General features: G+C 42.1%; 1 protein-coding gene, 1 long non-coding RNA gene and 1 pseudogene across 2 annotated transcripts in view; 1 reads left to right on the forward strand and 2 right to left on the reverse strand.

Annotated features, from left to right (window-relative positions):
• LOC147149951 (uncharacterized) lies at window positions 1–18,818 on the forward strand. The gene is made up of 4 exons (XR_015086062.1): window positions 1–147; window positions 15,735–15,763; window positions 16,163–16,210; window positions 18,360–18,818. It is a non-coding gene; the product is annotated as an uncharacterized LOC147149951 (long non-coding RNA).
• Window positions 5,617–9,195, reverse strand: LOC147149952 (uncharacterized; annotated as a pseudogene).
• Window positions 16,711–19,097, reverse strand: part of LOC147149953 (ribosomal protein S6 kinase alpha-2-like) — a 16,750-nt gene continuing 14,363 nt past the window's right edge. The window contains exons 21-22 of the mRNA XM_086025025.1: window positions 18,729–18,809; window positions 16,711–18,436 (exon numbers count right to left, since the gene is read on the reverse strand). Coding sequence (XP_085881151.1) covers window positions 18,287–18,436; window positions 18,729–18,809 — 231 coding nt within the window. The 3' untranslated portion in view covers window positions 16,711–18,286. The remainder of the gene's footprint in view (window positions 18,437–18,728; window positions 18,810–19,097) is intronic.

A 19,097-nucleotide genomic window follows, 5' to 3' on the forward strand; every position in this document is an offset into this window, starting at 1 on the left:
CTCTGCCAGAACAAGTTGACTCTATCAGACGCTGCCACTCTGACCTGGACCATTTTCGTCCATGTGCCTGAGTGTCAACGTGTGTGTTTGGTAGTCATCGTGGCAGTAACACTGGAATCTTCACCTTCAGATGAGCTACAAGTAAAGGTAATATGAAGACAGGAAGTACAGTAGATGTATTTGTGGGTTACTTGTGTTCTTCCTTTCCGGTTTCTACTTCATGCATGCCTCTCTGTGCTCCCATTGAGCGTGTGCGTGTGTGTGTATGCGTGGGGGTGTGTGCGTGTGTGTGTGCGTGAGTGATGATTCAAGTAGTGTTAGTATGGTTCCTGTGCACATGGAGGCAGCACGTGCCAAGGGTAGATGCACTGTTAAAATGGAAAAAGTCAACTTATAGATTCCATTATCTAAATTATTCGATTAGCTAAATTCAGTTGAAGCTCCTTGACTGCAGTTTTTGTTCATTAGTTCATGTCGGATTAAGCAAAAATAAATAAATAAATAAAGATCAACAATTTCAGCAAACTTTTTTAGCATTTAGCTGCGGATCCAAAATCCACCTAATTATCGTTTTATTCATGTTGTCCTCTTAACCAGGACAACAAATCCATCTAAAGTCAGACCCATCCACGTGGTGAGTATCAACGAGCAGTCGGAGTAACTGAGTGTCTCACAATACTTTTCCAATCGGTGCAGTATCAAGATACAGCGATTGCGCAATCATTGATATAATACAGCAATTTGCAAAACCGATAGAAACAGGCTTCTGTATTCCGTATAAAACCAAATGAATCAGTGGCAGCGCTTAAAATGGAACATTAAAAATGAACAAAATGCTCATATTCTTTATATAATGTGCTCGATTGATGGTGACCAGTACTAGTAGTCACCAGTTAGTCTTTTAATAAGTGAAGAGGGGCTCTTTGACCTGCACTGAGACAATGTCTGTTTAACGCTGCATAAATAAAATGGAATTGAATTGAGTTACTGATAATGTACCTTGAGATATACGTTACACTGTGATTTTGTCTTTGCCATCTATGAAGGTGGACCATTTGATGCAGGTTGTTTGGCCTACACTATTTTGCTGTATGCTCAAGAATCTAAATGGTAAATGGGCTGTCACTTGTAGAGCGATTTTCTTCACACTATTCCCTCTTTTACCTTCTACTGATGCAGCATCAGTGTCTTGCTCAAGGACACCTGAACATGGTCACAATAGCCGAGGATCGCGAGCCCAACCTCTGGGTTGGGGGACGACCACTCTAGCACTGAGCCGTTCTGGAAGACAAGCATCAAGAGGAAGTCGGAGAGCGGATTCCTCAAGGTTTGGTCATTTTGCTCGAAGGTACCCCAGCAGGGTTGAGGAAGGAAACTAGCATCTCAAAGTTTTAGAGTCCATATTTCAAGTTTGTGAGTGTAAGATGTTTTTCAGCTTGCGCCCCCCCCCCCCCCTATTTTACTGCCATGGTGTAAAACAACTTTTGTCGAAAACTTTCATTTTCTTTGTCACCGTGAAAGCACTCTGTTGATCGTATCCTACCTGACACGTGTATGGCTTAATAATTCAGGTTAGGGTTAAAGCAAAGTGTCTTTCAACAAACCATGTCAAAGATGGCACATTAGTCATGACAGAGAAAGTGACACAAATGTGAGCATGAACAATTTTCTTCTTTATTGACTTTGACAGTGTTGAGGTGTAGGAATGAGACAGGCGAGGAATCTGGATAGCGCCGTTCAACCTCATGCTTATTTGCTTTTTCCACTTTCACACCCAAGTCTAATTTCACACTATGGAGTCTAGGCTGCGTGACGGCTCGTAGTCGTGTCTCAATTCAGTGGTCCATTGGACCACGGCGAACCCCGGGCCGCTTACTGGGCCCCAGAGCTCACCGATATCAGCTCTGCACGAGGACGCCTGCGTGCGCATGGCTAATTTGGTTGTTATTGCCGCTACCAACGGAGACAAAGCGTGTTGGTTGGCGGGCCAGGTTTTAGTTCCACTCGCTGGTCTAAATGTGCACATGGAAGCTGATGTGAACTCCCTCTGGGTTACCCCCACTCCTGACAACATTAAAATAGGTTGCTTTATTTCATTGATGGAGATGCTCACGCCTGGATGACAATGTTTCTATTCCAATTGTTGCAGATTGCATGCACTGATGGGTTTACTTTGTGTGACAAAACACTTTTTGTTAGCACGTACTCTCTTTCATATGGAAAATGGGGGAAAATGCAGGCAGTAAAGAGAAGAGCTCAGTCAAGGTTGCTTTTGGCTTATTGTCATTTACTGTCAAAGTAAACGTAAAAGAGAATTACACCTTGTGTATGTAAAACAACTTAATAACTGCCTTAAAGTCTACTAACTTATTGCTAACACATAATGTTAAATACGATAGCCGGGCTAACGAATAGCATCGGTGTTGCAGAAGAAATTAGCATTTGAACACAAACGGTAGAGCAACACATGTAGATAGAATATATATCAATACTCACAGGCATATAGTCGTTATCCTCTGTGAATAATGACTAATATTACTGCAGCTTTATAATATGCATATTTTATTGCCCTCAGATGGAAAAGGCATGCACACCTGAAAGAGCGGTACAATGTCTATTGGATTAAAGCAAAAAACGTGGCAAAATGATTAAATCTCTACATTCTATGCAATTATGTCCTTACTGCTCATTTGTTTGTTTTTTTCACATACAATATTATGGAATGCGATTTTTTCTGTTTAAGAAACACACTGCATACGTTTTTGTGAGGCCGGAACGAATGAATTCATTCAATGGGGAACGATGATATGAGATTAGTGTGTTTTGAGCTACCTCAACACGAGCCGTGATTTGAACCTAGAACCCCGTCACCTGTGAGGCAGACAAACTTACCACCAAGTGTCTCCCTAAATAATATCTAATAACAAAACTATCACCTTAGTTACAAAGACCTCTAAAAACAAAAACAAAACAAAACAAAAATTGAATTCATTGACAACATATAGAAGACATTAAATAAAAAAAAAGTACTTCAAAGGAGAGCCGTTCTTCCAGTTCCACTCTTGCATCCTAAACAATGACTTCACTCTTGACATTAAATCCTCCCACTCCGCGTGTCATATTCCCATCACTACACTCATCTTTGCTCCTCTGTCTCAAACAAACATCTCATTATTTGCCTGAATTACACCCACAACAATTTTGTACGTTCTTTAAACAAATCCATCAGAAGTTCTACCCATATTTTATTCTTCCACTGTATGCATCCCTTAACCCAAATGACTCATCCCCAGGATGGACACTGCCTGTATTGTTGCCAACTAATACATGAGCTTAAAGCAACTAATGGTTGAGCTTTACTATCAAACTCTCACACCACTGGGATTTGAAGATTAGTGTCGCTTTTCGAGCTCATATCCTGGACCGGCTGATGTGCCATCCATTGTGGGGCCCTGACGCCCTCATGCAGATGCAGCCTTGCAGTCATGCTAATGAGCAACGGGATGGGGCGCAACTGTGAGACAAATCCTGGATGCATGTGCTGTAAAGTGTGAACACTTCTAACTAGATTTACCTGATTTGTGCCGGTTCATGCCCTGATGGGATATGCAGCAGCCAGCCTCATTATAGGACCTAAACATGTTTGTGTGAGTGAGCGTAAGTTCACCAATTAGGGTTAGAGTGAAGATAGTGAGAAATGTAGTTGTCCCTTGTTAGAGTGGTTAAACAACACAAGGGAGAATGTGATGAGGGGCCAACTAGTGTTGCATGCTTACTTGGGTGTAATGACCCATCAATTGTGACATCTTGTTGCATCCACTTCTGCTTGCCTTCACTTGTCTGTCTGCGCTGGCCCGCTCACTTCCTCACGCCCTTATCTCATTCTTGCCCCCTCAAAAACATCGAACATGTTTTACCTTTATGCCCTGTCTGTGTACCTATGTCGTTGTCACAACAACATTAACAATCGCACATCCGCAAATCCTTGAAGTATATTTTTGATAGATAGATAGATAGATGGATAGATGGATAGATGGATAGATGGATAGATGAATAGATGTGATGGCAAAGACGAATGGATAGAATGGCTAAACGAAAGGATAAATGAAGGTTATGGCTTGAAGGTGCACTTAACAAAATATATGCATGCATGCATGCATACATTTGATATGAGTGAATTCTAACTGCATTTGTGGATACAAAAGCATCCCACTATACTTGTGGGCAAATGCAAAAACTTTTGTTGGTGGCTTGGAATCAGACTTATAAAAGTTCATTATTCTTACATTTTTTGGGGGGTTTTAGCTCTAGTCTAACAATTCTATTATGATCAGTTCACGTGTCAGTCAGAAGATGTGGAATGCATTGTGTCGATGATGTATCCTTGTGAAGACAGTGGTGTTTACGTGTGTGCGTGAGTAGTGGGTGGGGGGTTGGGGGCATCTGACAAGTCCTCTCACTGGGACACTGCGAGGGGCCTGACCGGCCGCAGGATGTGCCGTAAGCTCCACCTCTGACAGGCTTCATACTTATTGCTCAATGACATTCCATGCTTCTTCAGTGTGCTCTAAGATTGATTCCCCACATATGTCTGAAATATCTCCAGAGCCCTGAAGCGGGGTGACGGCCACAGTGGCGCACACTGAGCAAGAGGCAGAGGTGGTACCGCTTATGATTCCGGGTGTGCGTAGCTAAAATTTTGAAAAGCCAGTGAGCCGTCCAAAATCCACAGATGACTGATACTTTACCTGAAACTATCTTCTCCTTCTTTTCCTTTCGGCTTTTCCCTTCAGCCGCCACAGCGAATCAATTGCCTCCATCTAACCCTGTCCTCTGCATCCTCTTCTCTCACACCAGCTAACTTCATGTACTCCCTCATTACATCCATAAACCTCCTCCTTGGTCTTCCCCTCGGCCTGCTGCCTGACAATTCAAAACTCAGCATCCTTCTACCAATATATTCACTATCTCTCCTCTGGACATGTCCAAACCATCTCAGTCCGGCCTCTCTGACCTTATCTCCAAAACCTCTAACATGTGCTGTCCCTCTGACGTACTCATTCCTGATCCGATCCTCCCTGGTCACTCCCAGAGAGAACCTCAGCATCTTCATCTCTGCCCCCTCCAGCTCTGCCTCCTGTCTTTTCCTCAGTGACACTGTCTCAAGACCAAACAACATCGCTGGTCTCACCACAGTTTTGTACACCTTTCCTTTCATTTTAGCTGAAACTCTTCTATCACACATCACACCTGACACTTTTCTCCACCCGTTCCAACCCGCCTGTACACGCTTCTTCACCTCTTTTCCACACTCTCCGTTGCTCTGGACTGTTGACCCTAAGTACTTAAAATCCTCCACCTTCTTGATCTCTTCTCCCTGTAACCCCACTCTTCTACTTGGGTACCTCTCATTCACACACATGTACTCTGTCTTACTGCGGCTAACCATCATTCCTCTCCTTTCCAGGACAAACCTCCACCTCTCTCGCTTCTCCTCTGCCTGTTCCCTGCTCTCACTGCAGATCACAATGTCATCTGAAAACATCATAGTCCATGGAGATTCCTGTCTGACCTCGTCCGTCAGCCTGTCCATCACCATAGCAAACAAGAAGGGGCTCAGAGCTGATCCCTGATGCGGTCCCACCTCCACCTTGAACTCTTCCTCTTCAGTGCCCTCCTCACTTCATCCTGACTAATCTTTACTGGTTCCTGGTCCACAGCATTCACCTCTTCTTGTCTTTGATCTCTCTCATTTTCCACATTCATGAGGTCTTCAAAGTACTCTTTCCATCTTCCCATCACGCTACTGGCACCTGCCAATAGACTTTCGTCCCTATCCTTAATCACCCTAACCTGCTGCACGTCCTTCCCATCTCTGTCTCGCTGTCTTGCCAACCGGTATAGACCAGTCTCCCCCTACTTACTGTCCAACCTAGCATACAAGTCGTCATAAGCTCCTTGTTTGGCCTTTGCTAACTCTAGCTTCACCTTACGCTGCATCTCCCTGTAGTCCTGTCTACTCTCCTCAGTCCTCTAAGTGTCCCACTTCTTGTTAGCTAACCTCTTTCTCTGTACCTCCTGTACCTCCTCATTCCACCACCAAGTCTCCTCATCTACTTTCCTCACAGATGACACACCAAGTACTCTCCTACCTGTCTCCCTGATCACATTAGCTGTAGTTTTCCAGTCATCTGGGAGCACCTCCTGACCACCCAGAGCCTGTTTTAACTCCTTCCTAAAAGTCATGCAACACTCTTCCTTTTTCAGCTTCCACCATTTCGTCTTCTCCTCTGCCTTTGCCCTCTTCATCTTCCTCACCACCAGTGTTGTGTTTTGTTTCCCCTTGTGTTGTGTTTTATTTCCTAGTTTTCTTTGTCCCTTTGAATTTGGGAATTTTCAGGACTTTATTTATGCTGTTTTTTGTTAATAGTTTTGTTCAACTAATCCCTGCTTCCCCTGCCTCTATGCATTTGCAACCATGACACCCATATTGAGCTGTGTTCAACCTTAGAGCGCTTACTGAGAACTAGTGATGGGATGATGATGCCTCAGAGTGTGTATCGACACATTTGACAAACTGTGTTGACGCTGTATTGACACTGCGTTGGTCACTCAATAGTGACCTCTACTGTAGATCTAAAATCAATGCAGGTAAACAATATGAAAATATGATGAAACAACTTGCACGCTGACCCAACATTAGCTTGTGAAATATTAAATCTTTATTCAATTGCTAGTTTTGTACTTGAAATATGATCTTTGTATATTGTATTTGCTCCAATTGTTTGCTGAGTGAAGTTGTTGATGAGAAGAGTTCAAAATCTGCTTGTTTGTGGTAAGGCTCAAATGAGCGTGTCAATGTAATAACAAATTTATCTAATAAAATGTAGAGATAACGCATAATTTATATATGGGATTTTGTTAACCAAAGTGTTCAATCTCCATCCAACAAACCCACAACATGTCGATACAGTTTGTTTCCTTATAAACACAATTTGACACGGCACGGCCAAACGGCACACTTCCTGTATTGGTCACATGATTTTTTGTTAAAGCGATACACGCACCAATACGGGGTTTCACACCTGAGAACTCTGCACAGTGCTGATGCACCAGTGTTGCTCGACCCATCACTACTGAAAACTGATATTGACAAATTGTTTGACTGTATAGGCGGTATCAAGACTGCAGTGTTTTACATATTAAGTGAAGTTAACACAGTCGGTGATCCACTATGAAGGTGAAGATGACCACTAAAAGCTAAATTTAATCTCCACTGTGCAGGAGTCTGGAAAACTTGCAGTTCCTTTGGTAAAATAGAGTAGCCAAAATTTATACTCAAGTTAGAGCACTGTTATTTTAGAATAATATGAAAAAGTAGTCCTCCCCCAAAATTGCTTGAGTGTGCAGTGAAAAAAAAACCAAGTCTCTCACTAAGTAATCGATAAGTAACTTCTGATTTATTCCTTCTTTTTTTAAAAGCACATATAGATGCATAGAATGCAGATTGCTTTTGCTCATCTTTCTCCTGAGGTGCACTTTTATTATTGTTGACAGCACGATGATGCAATGTTCCCCTTATGGAAATGGATCCTGTGTTGCGTAAGTGAGTGGGTTCACTTCCTGCTTTGTTTCCTCTACAATGAGATGAGAGCGGAGGCACGGCTCTACTGTTTTAAACACTTTAATGCAATTTAACAAAGCCACGTATTCTTTTCACGTGTCATTGGGGTCCTCTAGGTGTGAAATTGCCACGGCCTGGATGACACGGGGGCGCAGCAGAGGCGGGGTCACGCCGCCGCGCCAGATGTGGGAGGGCAGGCGCAATTAATTGCTACACATTGTTCAGTGGCTGTGTGTGCACCTTCAGTGAATTAAGCAGCGCTCTCAGGGTGTGACTGTTTGAATAACGCGGATGAGGTGTGAGGGCCTCTCGCTCACAGCTGAAGCCAAATGCAGCCATTGCCTCCAATTAGCTTCCACGTCCTCAAATCACATGCTTAACTTGTCATCTGGTGAGCATGCGAACTCGCAAACTATTGCACAAATAGTTGTTTGTCACCGCCGTCGCTCCTTGTACTATTTTATTTATCAAGATGTGAAATCGTTTAGCATTGGCTTTGTTGATAAAGACGTGAGCTTTAATAAAGTTTATTCACGTGACATATTTGGGTGGACAGTTCAAATGTCAAACCAGTTAGGGAGAGCCTTAGTCTGCATGCTACTGTCACCTTGTAACTCACAATGAAGTTGAGAGTAGAGGAAATGTTCATTTTTGATAATCAGACTTTTTTTCAAGAATATGTTCGATGCAAGCCCACTAGTTGAAACAAGGAATCAATAGGGTAAATAGATAAATAGATAAATATTGCGTTTGTGGGATAAGATAACCCTCCCATTTTTAGCCTCTCTGGGGGCGGCCATTTTGAGACTTCTGTCGACTGAAAATGACATCACAGCTGCTCAGAGCTCAGGTAACGACCAATCATGGCTGACCTGTTTTCTGAAGCTGAACCGTGATTGGTCGTTACCTGAGCCCTAGCAGTTGTGATGTCATTTTCAGTCGACAGAAGTGACAAAATGGCCGCCCCCTGAGAGGCTGAAAATGGGTGGATTTTGCTGCTTAACTCATATTATATAACGCAATATAAATCAGAATGCCGTGTTTCAACTAGTGGGCCTGATGGGAACATATTCTTGAAAAAAAATTGTTTTGCGTTGATTTTCACTTTAATATGAGACTTTAAATTATAGTCCTGTAAATGTGAGTATGAATGTTGTTGTTTTTTGTCTATACTATACTGTATGTGTCCTGTGATTGTCTAATGACCAGTCCAGGTGTACTCATCCTATCACCCATAGTCAACTGGTAGGCTGCATCTTACCCGCAGTGATCCTAAAGAAGAGATGAATTAGCCTACAGGAAATAGCTGAATCGATTGATGGATTTTAATTATGCTGTCATAGTATTTATATCTTCTACACCTTTTCCATTAAGTTTCAATTGACTGAAACATTTTGTGTATTATACAGATTTACAACATCATGTCTTCGAAGGACTTCGACCATCGAAGCAGCCCAGACTAATTATACCATCAATGGTGTTGCAGCGCGCACCCTAGACTTGACCCTGGTCTCATATCTGAGAGACTCGTGCAGCAACAGCACACCTTTCTTCTCCACCTGCCCCTTCATGTCTGGATGGACGATAGTGGGGGCGTGGGGGTACTTTTCAGTGGGGGTAGGTGGTAGCGATGGTGGGGGGGGGCATTCTGCTCCCCCTGGGGCTGCCTGTTGGAGCGAGGTGACCCAGCTTGTCGCTCGCTGACCTGTGAGAGGGACATTATGAAGTGTGAGTGGCTGTCACCCTAACTGCTAGTGACAGCACGGCTCGCGGTGCAGCTGTGCCAGGCTGCCCCAGCCAGAGAGCCAGCGCCCGTGGACGGCGCGGGGCCGAGGTGGGGTGCTCGCACCGTGTCTGTAGCGGGAGGAGAGGGAGGTGAGGGTGTGTTCAGGCCCCTTATGCTCTCATGGTGTAATGCCTTCCCTATTGATTCCTGAGCTTAGAGGGTGGCCCCGAGGCCCTGCCATGTCAATGCCGTCTCTGTCAGGCTTGGACAAAACTGAGGAGCCAAGGAGGAGCTGAGGGGCCAGGTGGTCTCCTAAAAGCCAGCAGGGTTAGCACATATGAATAACATTAGCAGCCTGCTATATTTGCTGTGACTAACTTCTGACTATTTCATTCTCTTGTCACTAAACAGATTAATCACAGGTTAAACTGTGAAATGAATTGAATTATTTTAAAGGGAGCTCCTGCTTCTCTAGGTTTGCCTGTGCTGCTGTTTGTGACCGACTTTATTCCAAATTGTTGGGAATGTGAGAGATTAGCAATATATTTCGGTGTGAATTTAGTCATCCAAAATGCTCAGCGTTATCTTTAAACTGGATCTCCCGGTGCACACACAGACTGCCGCAGCGATGCGGTACAAAAAATAGCAACATACTCATTAAACATGGAGGACATAATGCACTGATAAATGCTACTTATAATTTATGTGAAAATAGGTTATTGCCACATTTGTCAGTTTTAGTTAGTTAATTAATTAGTTGATAACGTTAATTTGCAGTTAAATAACGATAACCATAAAGCTTTGTAGCCGAGTGGCACAGGACCAAGGAAGAACTTATTCCATTTTGGTGCAGTTTCGGAAAATCATTGCAGTGGCTGTGGGGCTGAGCAACTATGATGTCATTTTCAGACAGCTAGTGACAAAATGGCCGCCCTCTGATATGGATAGAAACAAGTGGATTTTGCTGCTTAGTTCACATTACACAAACACCATATTGATCAGAATAGTGTGTTTAGACTAGTGGGGCCGCATAGAATATCGGCAACATTTTTAACTTGACTTCCTCTTTTTGTTAAATGAGTGGCGTGTTTAGAACTGATAAGACTTGGCAGAGGTCTGTGATGGACTATGTGACATTCTAGTGACAGTGGTTCTAAAATTACAACATACAGCACCACTGGTGTTTATATTACTTTGCCTCTCTAATATCACTAATTAAGTGAATGAAGTCACCTAATCATTGCATTGCAATGACGACAAAGATCCATTCCATTCGTTCCATTCCAAAATAGAGGGTGTTCCAAATGTCTTTGATACAATTTCATAGTTTAATAACATTAGTACCTGCACAAATGTGTTTCACAATTTAAAACCCTCGTGTCTTGTATCATTTCTGTGACATTTTCTCGTCAAAATATTGTATAGGCCACCGCATTCACATGCACAGAAATAAAACTTGAAAAAATGTATTTTTCTTTAATAGTTTTTTAACCAGTCTTGGGCTAAACATGTATATACACATACAGACAAAAATAATAAGGTGTATCCTAATGTATAGCATGTGTTTCACAGTATTATAACTCGAGGCGCAGTGGGTATTTGAACACAATCGGTGGAGCAACACATATAGACAGATAAAATAAAAATGCTCACAGGCGTCTAATCTTGATCCTCTGCAAAATAGTGACCAATAATACCGCAGCTTGGTTGTGACCATATTTCATCATCAAATCAACACCTAGTATGCCTGTGTTGTAGTAGATTGCAATTTTCCTTTTTTACTTAAGTTTTTGGAGGGATCTGAAACACAAAGGTGTAAGATGAGTTACAAGCAGAGTCACAGAACAAATTCAACTCAAATGTTTCATTGTTAGATCAATAGCATTCCAGTGGTTTGCATATCTGTATGCTGTGTCTTCAGTATTTGTCCAGGCTGGCCAGGTTGTATCCCGCCTCTCACCTAAATCAGCTGGGTCGTTCTTTTTGCGACATCTTGCAATCCTGTTGTACACCTCCAAACTGAGGTGCAAACCTCTGTCCTTCTGCACGTGTCCCGCTGTCACAGCTGACCTGCATCGTCTCTCTGCAGGGCAGCTCCTGGTTGCACCCATCTGGCGCCCTGCGAGAGGGCTGGGCAGAGGCGGTAGGCTGTGCCAGCTCTACTGGTGCAGAAAGGGGCACACCAGGCAGACAGGCCCAGTGTCAGCAGCAGAATGCTATCCCCCTGGCTGCAGCACAAACATATGCCAGCCTACTGCATGTACAATATGCGCATGTACAGTATGTTTACCGCTGTGGCCCAAACGCCCTCACCACCAGCATCCATGGAACAATGCCAAATATGTGTGGTCCGACTGGGACCGAGCTAACTGGGACAAAATGGTTGTTTACACATCATGAGAGCGAACCAGCAAACACACGCCTCAAAGCAATCCATCTTCCCACACAGTGGTGGGAAATAATGAAGTACAAATACTAGATTTTTGAGGCAACTGTACTTCCCAGTTGGCAAAATTGCTGTAGCCCAGCCAGTGATGTTTCCATCCCAGGGTACTTGTGCCCCCAATGCCCACCGCTCCAGATTGACCTTCTTCCAGCCGCAACTTCGTTAACGCAACTAAAGCGCCCTGCGTTGACAACCGCAGGGACACCAGAAACCTTTGCACGTACATTGTTTGCGCGCAACTTGAAAACTTCTGAACAGTCCCCGATCGAAATGTCAAGCAACAACCACACAAATGCTGCAATCAATGCTAGCATCTTTCTATGCTTCTGCAAAGAAAATTCATTTGCATAGCCTTTGATTGTATTATAGGGTTCGGGCGTGTTCATCCAAACTTCCTTATCGGTTGCTCAGTGAGTGTGTGTGTGTTGACCTCTTTCACACAGAGAGACCCCCAATTGTGCTCCGATAGCCAGCCGAGCTCAGTCAAGCAGAGCCTGTATGCTCAGTGGCATTTCACACGCCCAAACGTGTGCACGTAAACACATACGAGTACCATTTATCTAGCTGGGGTCACATGTGACACATGCAGAGGGCGGGGGGCTCGGATATGGAAATAATGGTCTCCCCGCATAAAAGCTCTGCACTAAACTCCAAATCTAAACTTAAGCCCACCTTGCTGCCACCCCTCGGAGAGCTTCCAAGCAGACTTCCGCACACCTTTTTATAATCAAGTCAGAACCTTTTTGAGGTCACCCGCGCGGAAGATGTTGTCACCTATTTTTGCGCCGACACTTTTTGGGGAGACGTGTGCGTGTGTGTGGGATATACTGTCTCTGCTCATCCGACTGTGAGATGCTCCCTTCCCCTTTCCCCATACTACCATCATCTCACTAATGGTGTTGTATCTGTTCTCCATAGGAGGCAAATGAAGCTTTTAAGCTAGGTGGAGGAAGGGTGAGTGAGCTCACCACTGAAAAGATTAATTGACTTTCTGCACAAAGTCACTTATCCTCTGACTGGTGAGGGCGCGTGCGTTCGGGCTACGAGATAATATCATCATTACTGCAGCAATTTGTGCAGAAATTTGAAACAACAAAGCAACCATCCATGCATTTTCTATAACATCCACTAACGCACATCCACGTTAAAGTGTGCCGGAGCCTCTCCCAGCTGACTTCCGACCCTCGACCAAAATTTAAATACAACTCTCGCACTGGATTCTATTTGTTTTTGTGTACCTACTGTATGTAGGCTACTTATGCCTCTCAGCTTGTTACAACGACTTTAAATGCAGATCTGGTTGTGATAGAAGAGTCCAATGTAATGATCTACAAAGACTAAGGTTCCCCACCCCCACCCGCCTGTCGTACACTCCGCCACCACCCACAGCTGCACACACTTCTCCTGTCACGGTGATAATCTCTTTGTCACCGGCCGTATGTCGCAGATTTGTACGTCTGATTCGTTGAATGTCCGAGTGGCTGGTCTGACTTTTGTGCCACAGGATGTCTTCTGTAGCACTGTTTCTTTGTGTGTGTGTGTGTGTGTGAATGTGTAGCTACTGCCATAGGTGGTGGGATCTCCATACCTGTCAAAATGCATAAATGTCAGACTTACACTTGAATGTTAAGCAAAGAACACACAAATATCTGCTAAGAAAAAATGAATACAAAAGAGAAATGATTTTTTTTTTTAATCCATGAGAAATATATCTTAAAATTCCCCCCCAAAAATGCCCAAGAGATAAGAAAAATTTGCAAGGCTCGAATTCTTAAAATAAGCCATAATTCTAGCTCCTTAAAGACCGCAACATTTCTTACAACTAGAATAATGTTCCTAAAATTTGACAAAATTGTTATATATTTTACGAAGTAAGGAATCATTTAATCTAAGAATGTACACTTACAAGAACATTTTGCTTCTCCTTTGAGCTGCTTCCAGAAATTCAACCTTAACTTAAAAATAATCAGCAAAAAGTAGCTGAGAAAGACAGTTTCTTCAAAAAGTATATAAAAAACAAACAATTTAGACTTCAATCAGGGTCCTTGAACTCTTTAACTACCACCATAATGACTAAGAAAAACGCAGTAGTGTGGGAGGCGTAGTGGTCCTCAAAAGTATATTCAATATTACTGTAAGACATTGTAACATTGAAGTTTTAACACCTTATCTTAACAATGTGTGCTTAAGTGTAGGAAAATAAAATACAGTTTTTAAAGTGGAAATACAAATGTACTAAAAAGTTAAATACAACTGAACTGTACTTAAGCAGCAGGAGGGGGGCTCAGTTCCTCTTGCCTTAAAGAGTGATAGTTTACTGCTAATTGCCTATAGATACGGCAAAATGTTATCAATACATTACTTATGTCTAAATGAAACAACTCCGACATACTTGACACCAAGATGCCACTGGATAGTACAAACGTGAGTTTTGTATATAGAATAACAATTTTTAAAAATCAGCAACAATGGAATTTACAAAACAAGGTTAGCACTTAAGCATTCTTACATGCTGATATTTTCTCATATTGTGAAATATCACGCCATAAAATGTCAGCAAAACGCATCTTTAAAAACACCACAGAACAATTACTTTGTCTACTTTTAGCAATTTACAATAGCAACATTCTACAATATCTCTGCATGTGAACTATTTCCCTCCCCAGTGCACAAAACAACTCTATAAGGCATGCTTGGGTGAACTTGGTGTGGAAGAAGCCCATCAAATACCTTTGGGATGAATTAGTGACAGTTCAATATCCATGACCTTTGATCTCGCAAATGAACTTTATTCAGTTAAATGTTCTTCTGGATGAACTGACCAAGAAGTCACAGACAAACTTTCCAAAAGACTCTTGTACTTGGGTTGTTGACTTGTCTTTTCGTTCTTGTTGTCTGGTGTCCCAATTCCTTTGGCCATATTGTCGAATATAGCCCCATTATGCATGCAAGTCCTCTTGTTAGTTGGCAAATGAGTACGAGTGGTCAACACCAGGTTCATCCAAGTCACAGAGTCCGCAATTGCTTCGTGAAACGTAACAATAGTCGGTAAAGAAACTTGAAGTGTGTGACACGACAAACAATTTGCAGCTGCAATGCAGTTAGCAGATAAGCTAACAGTTGTCTTCTACGACTTGTTTGTATTGTCAGTCTTGGAGCTACAACAGACATCTTTATGAGTGTGTTGTGCTCTTATATACACTATAAGAGCAGGAAGGTTTTTTTTTTCCTGTTGTCATGTGTGGGGTCACTCATATTTTCAAAATAGATCAAGATGTTAAAAATCGGTGTGTACGTGTATCGTGCTTTATGTGTACGGCTGGTGAGTGCGGCGTCAAAGCATCAAGTGTCAGTATTTATACAACAACCAGGGCCTGGAATATTATCATAGTTTACGTAAAGCATCTACATTTGTGTCATGAGATTGTGCAAGTGTACTGAATGTTGTGATTTGCGCGCGTGTGTCTTTCAGGCACAACAGTAGTGATTCGAGGCCTGAACCTCAGGGAAAGCGGATTAAGTGGAAAGCGGCTTTTAACCAGATTCAGTCAGATAAATATGGAATTAACATAGAAAATATGAAAGGCATTGGCACCTGGACTAATTGCTGGTTGAAAGTTTTTGTTTTTCTCCAAGCTCCTTTTCCCTTCTTTTGCCTTTCATTCCTTCGCCTGACAACACCTTCTGTTGTTTGCTCTCCCCTTGTCACTCCACTGCAATCATCCTCACAGGGGGCCTTGTCATCTCTATCTACTCATATCCTCAACTCCCGTTCGCTCGGAGCACTACTGCACTTAAATGTCAGGCCTGATGAGCCAGCCACACCCACCTGCCACATCAGCTCAGAGCCTGCTAAAAGCTTTTATGGAAGCAAAAGCGAGCTTGGTGGTTGATACAAATTAAAGACTTTCTTCTTCTTTCTTTTTTTTTTTTGATAGGATCTTGGCATTGAAGGGGGAAAACTTCTGTAAGTAAACGAAATGAGGTCGCTAAAGTGTTACTTGCTGCCATCTAGCGGCTTCACATGCTAAAAGGTGTCAAACATACTAACAAAGTAATAAATATGTGATTTCCTCATATTGTCAGTGGCGTTTTTTTTTTTACTATAATGTTGCTGTGGTTGACCCTTGCAGTGTGACAGTCAAGTGGGACAGTGTATAACGTCAGACTGGGTCATTGCGGCATTGTGTTGGGGGGGATATGAGCATATCGTATAGCATATAGTAAGATATCGGTCTCTGGCTTCACTGTCTAATTTATCCTTGTAAAGCCGTGTCAATTTCTTGCATTTTAACATGTTTTTTCTGTCCTCTATCCGCGTGTGGAATGTCGGGCCCCTTTGACCTCAAACCCATGTGGAATACAGCCCAGCTACGCCACTGCAACTGTGCCTTTGCTCCATGCTTCACAGGAGGTACAGTGTTCTTTATTTTGTGCACTACACCATTTTTATCTGTGTATCTGATGATGTGACATGCTGAAAAGCTCCAGTTTTGTCTGTCTGAAAGACATTCTCCCAGACACATTGTGGCTTGTCAATATTCATTATGCCAAATTCCATTCTCATCAGTTTGAAGTTATTTTAGTGACCATTGTGGCAACCACAATGTTGTCCATGAGTAGGCCCACTCTACATGTGTATTAAAAAACATTTTGCTCATTTAATGGCAATTACCACTACTTTGATTTTTAAATTAATTAAACATTTTGCAATGTGGTTAAAACAAATGTTGGCTATATTATTCCATATTGTGGTAAAATTTGATACTCAACATGAACCAGTTAGGAACTTTTGAATGTGGAGTGAAAGTGTGATTAATTTGAACAATTTAGTATTTATTTTTAAAACAATGGCTCTGGTAAACCCACCACACAAACGCACAAGTCCAAATGAAGGCACACCGATCAGAAAAATACTATTGTTTGTAATCGTATCTTTTATTTGTAAAACTTTGGCATATTAACCAACCATTTAGATGATTAGCCAGGTATAGAGAGTATCCACACCCGTAAACGGATAAATGGTACAATATTATATGTACAGTCTGCACGCACAATATTTACAGACTCAAAGCTTGCTCCTTGTTATACATTATACACAATTGGACCTTGCTCAGGTGATTTAGTGCAACACTATGTGCAGGCTAAATAAATGAACAATGCCATATTTACAGCATTATCTCAAACATGTCATGACGACTAAAACATATCAACATATCAGTCATAACCAGCTTTATGCTACCTGACTCAACTGTGCAGTGCAAATTGATTCATCCGGATTAATCACCAAGTGGGTACATTTGGTACTCCGACACAATCTAACGACATCCAATCCAAAAGCTACATACAGTATATATATTTTCTCACGTACTGTATTATTTACACTGAGTGCTGCAGCAATTAGCATAATATATCGAAATCTCAGACACCAATTGATTTTGCTTTCAAAGTTACGAGCAAACAGAAGCCTAAATGGCAGCGACAGCTGATCGCACACAGAATAATTGCAGGTTTATTCATTCGAAAAAGGTTTGCTGGGTGTGGTGTTCGCTGTAGAGCCATGCTGACTATGACTACTTGTAAGCCAAATAACAATGTCATAAAGGAAGATGACACAGTTGGATTCGTGTAATATACCGTCACAGCTAACTGGTCCATAAGACATCAGTGGCTACTTTGAGCTACTTTTTGTGTGGTACTGTATGGGTCCTAAGCTGCAGCGAAGGAGGACAACCACAAACACACACCAACAAATGATTTGAGCTTATTGTTACTGCACTGGTGTCATTAACTCAGTTCACTTTATATACATATAACGAAGCAAAGTGTGTGGATTTAAGTGAGTAAATAAGAAGGAAAAAGCTGAGTACTTGTATTGGTTTTGTCTACCGGATGAGGTCAGCTGCTGAACCTGACTATGGATAACGAAGCTGCAGCTCACTACAGGTTTTAATACTGAGCCATGGAAGACCAAACTAAAGTATAGCATTCACATTGAAGAGATGTCCTCAGAAATGTGTATTTGAACACTGATTTGTCAACATTATTAAAACCATGACTTGGATTCTGAAACCAGTTATTCACTGTCACTGTCAGTTCTTCTGAATTGTGAGAAATATACTAGAAAATGTTACTTTCACTGGACACATATGAGGAACAAGTGCATAATTTCTACATTTATCTCCCACTTTCATACAATATACTAGTTGCAATGTATCCACGATATTTGAAACATCTCTCAGTATGATGCCGTGCAGTGCAGTGGATCTCATTACGTTGTGCATTTGTACCTTATGAAGAGCCCGGTGTGTCCTTTCCCCCAAAAAAAAACAACAACAAAAAAAAAAGGCAACTGAGAGCAAACCGGTGCATCTGACAAAGGCCACTGCAACTTTAGCATTTGGAACCAGAATTTTAAATATCGAATTCCAGAGGCAAGCGTGAAATAAAGAGTTATTCTCTCATTATAAATCGTATTAGTCTGCTTTATCTACCCCTTTTCTTTAAGTTCTGAATTAATGACTGTATTTCCAACTTTCTTCATTTCTCTCCGCTGGGCCAAGTTGGAGGACTGAACAGGTTCTAGGAGCGGAGCCGGAGTACAGCGTCTCAAGGCCGAATAGGTGGCGGACAGCGCCCCCTGGTGGACATAAAGAAGACACGTTTAAAACCCAACAACGACTCAATCTGTGGTAAACACCACCATCTAACGGACACAATGATGATGACATCTGAATATGGACCATACTAGTTTACTACAAATTGACTGTGACATGCGTTGAGGTTTAGTCAGATTTATAAATTTACGAGCCAAACACAGTGTTGTATTTGCCATTAAATGATCAGCCTAAAAACTGGTAGACCGGTAATGTCCGACCGGGTGTTTGAACCAGATCTTGGATGTTACTAATAGGTACACAAATAAGGCCTACCTTGACAGTGAGCATATCTTGTCTCGTGAGGACTCGATCGGAGAGCTGGTCCCTCCCTACGATCCAGGGATGGCGAAGGACCTTAAAAGAACAAAAGTTGTATGGTAATGTTAAGGTCTTAAATACACCAACAAAGATGCGCGTGTACATATCAAGTAAAGAAAATATGAATCATTCTCAATGCTTTAACTCCTTGCACAGCATGACAAAACGTACTATACAATCACAATATTTTGTACACTGGCTTTAAAAGTTAATGCCAATTTGACGTCATTATCAGAGAAATATTTGGTAAACGTGATGTCTGACAAAACTGAATTCACACAGCTCTAAAATCATACAACTTTATATTATCATAAGTTTATTTGG

This window comes from Filicampus tigris, chromosome 3 (assembly GCF_054856515.1).
Source record: "Filicampus tigris isolate MCC_2025a chromosome 3, RoL_Ftig_1.0, whole genome shotgun sequence".
In the NCBI taxonomy this organism is placed as follows: domain Eukaryota; kingdom Metazoa; phylum Chordata; class Actinopteri; order Syngnathiformes; family Syngnathidae; genus Filicampus; species Filicampus tigris.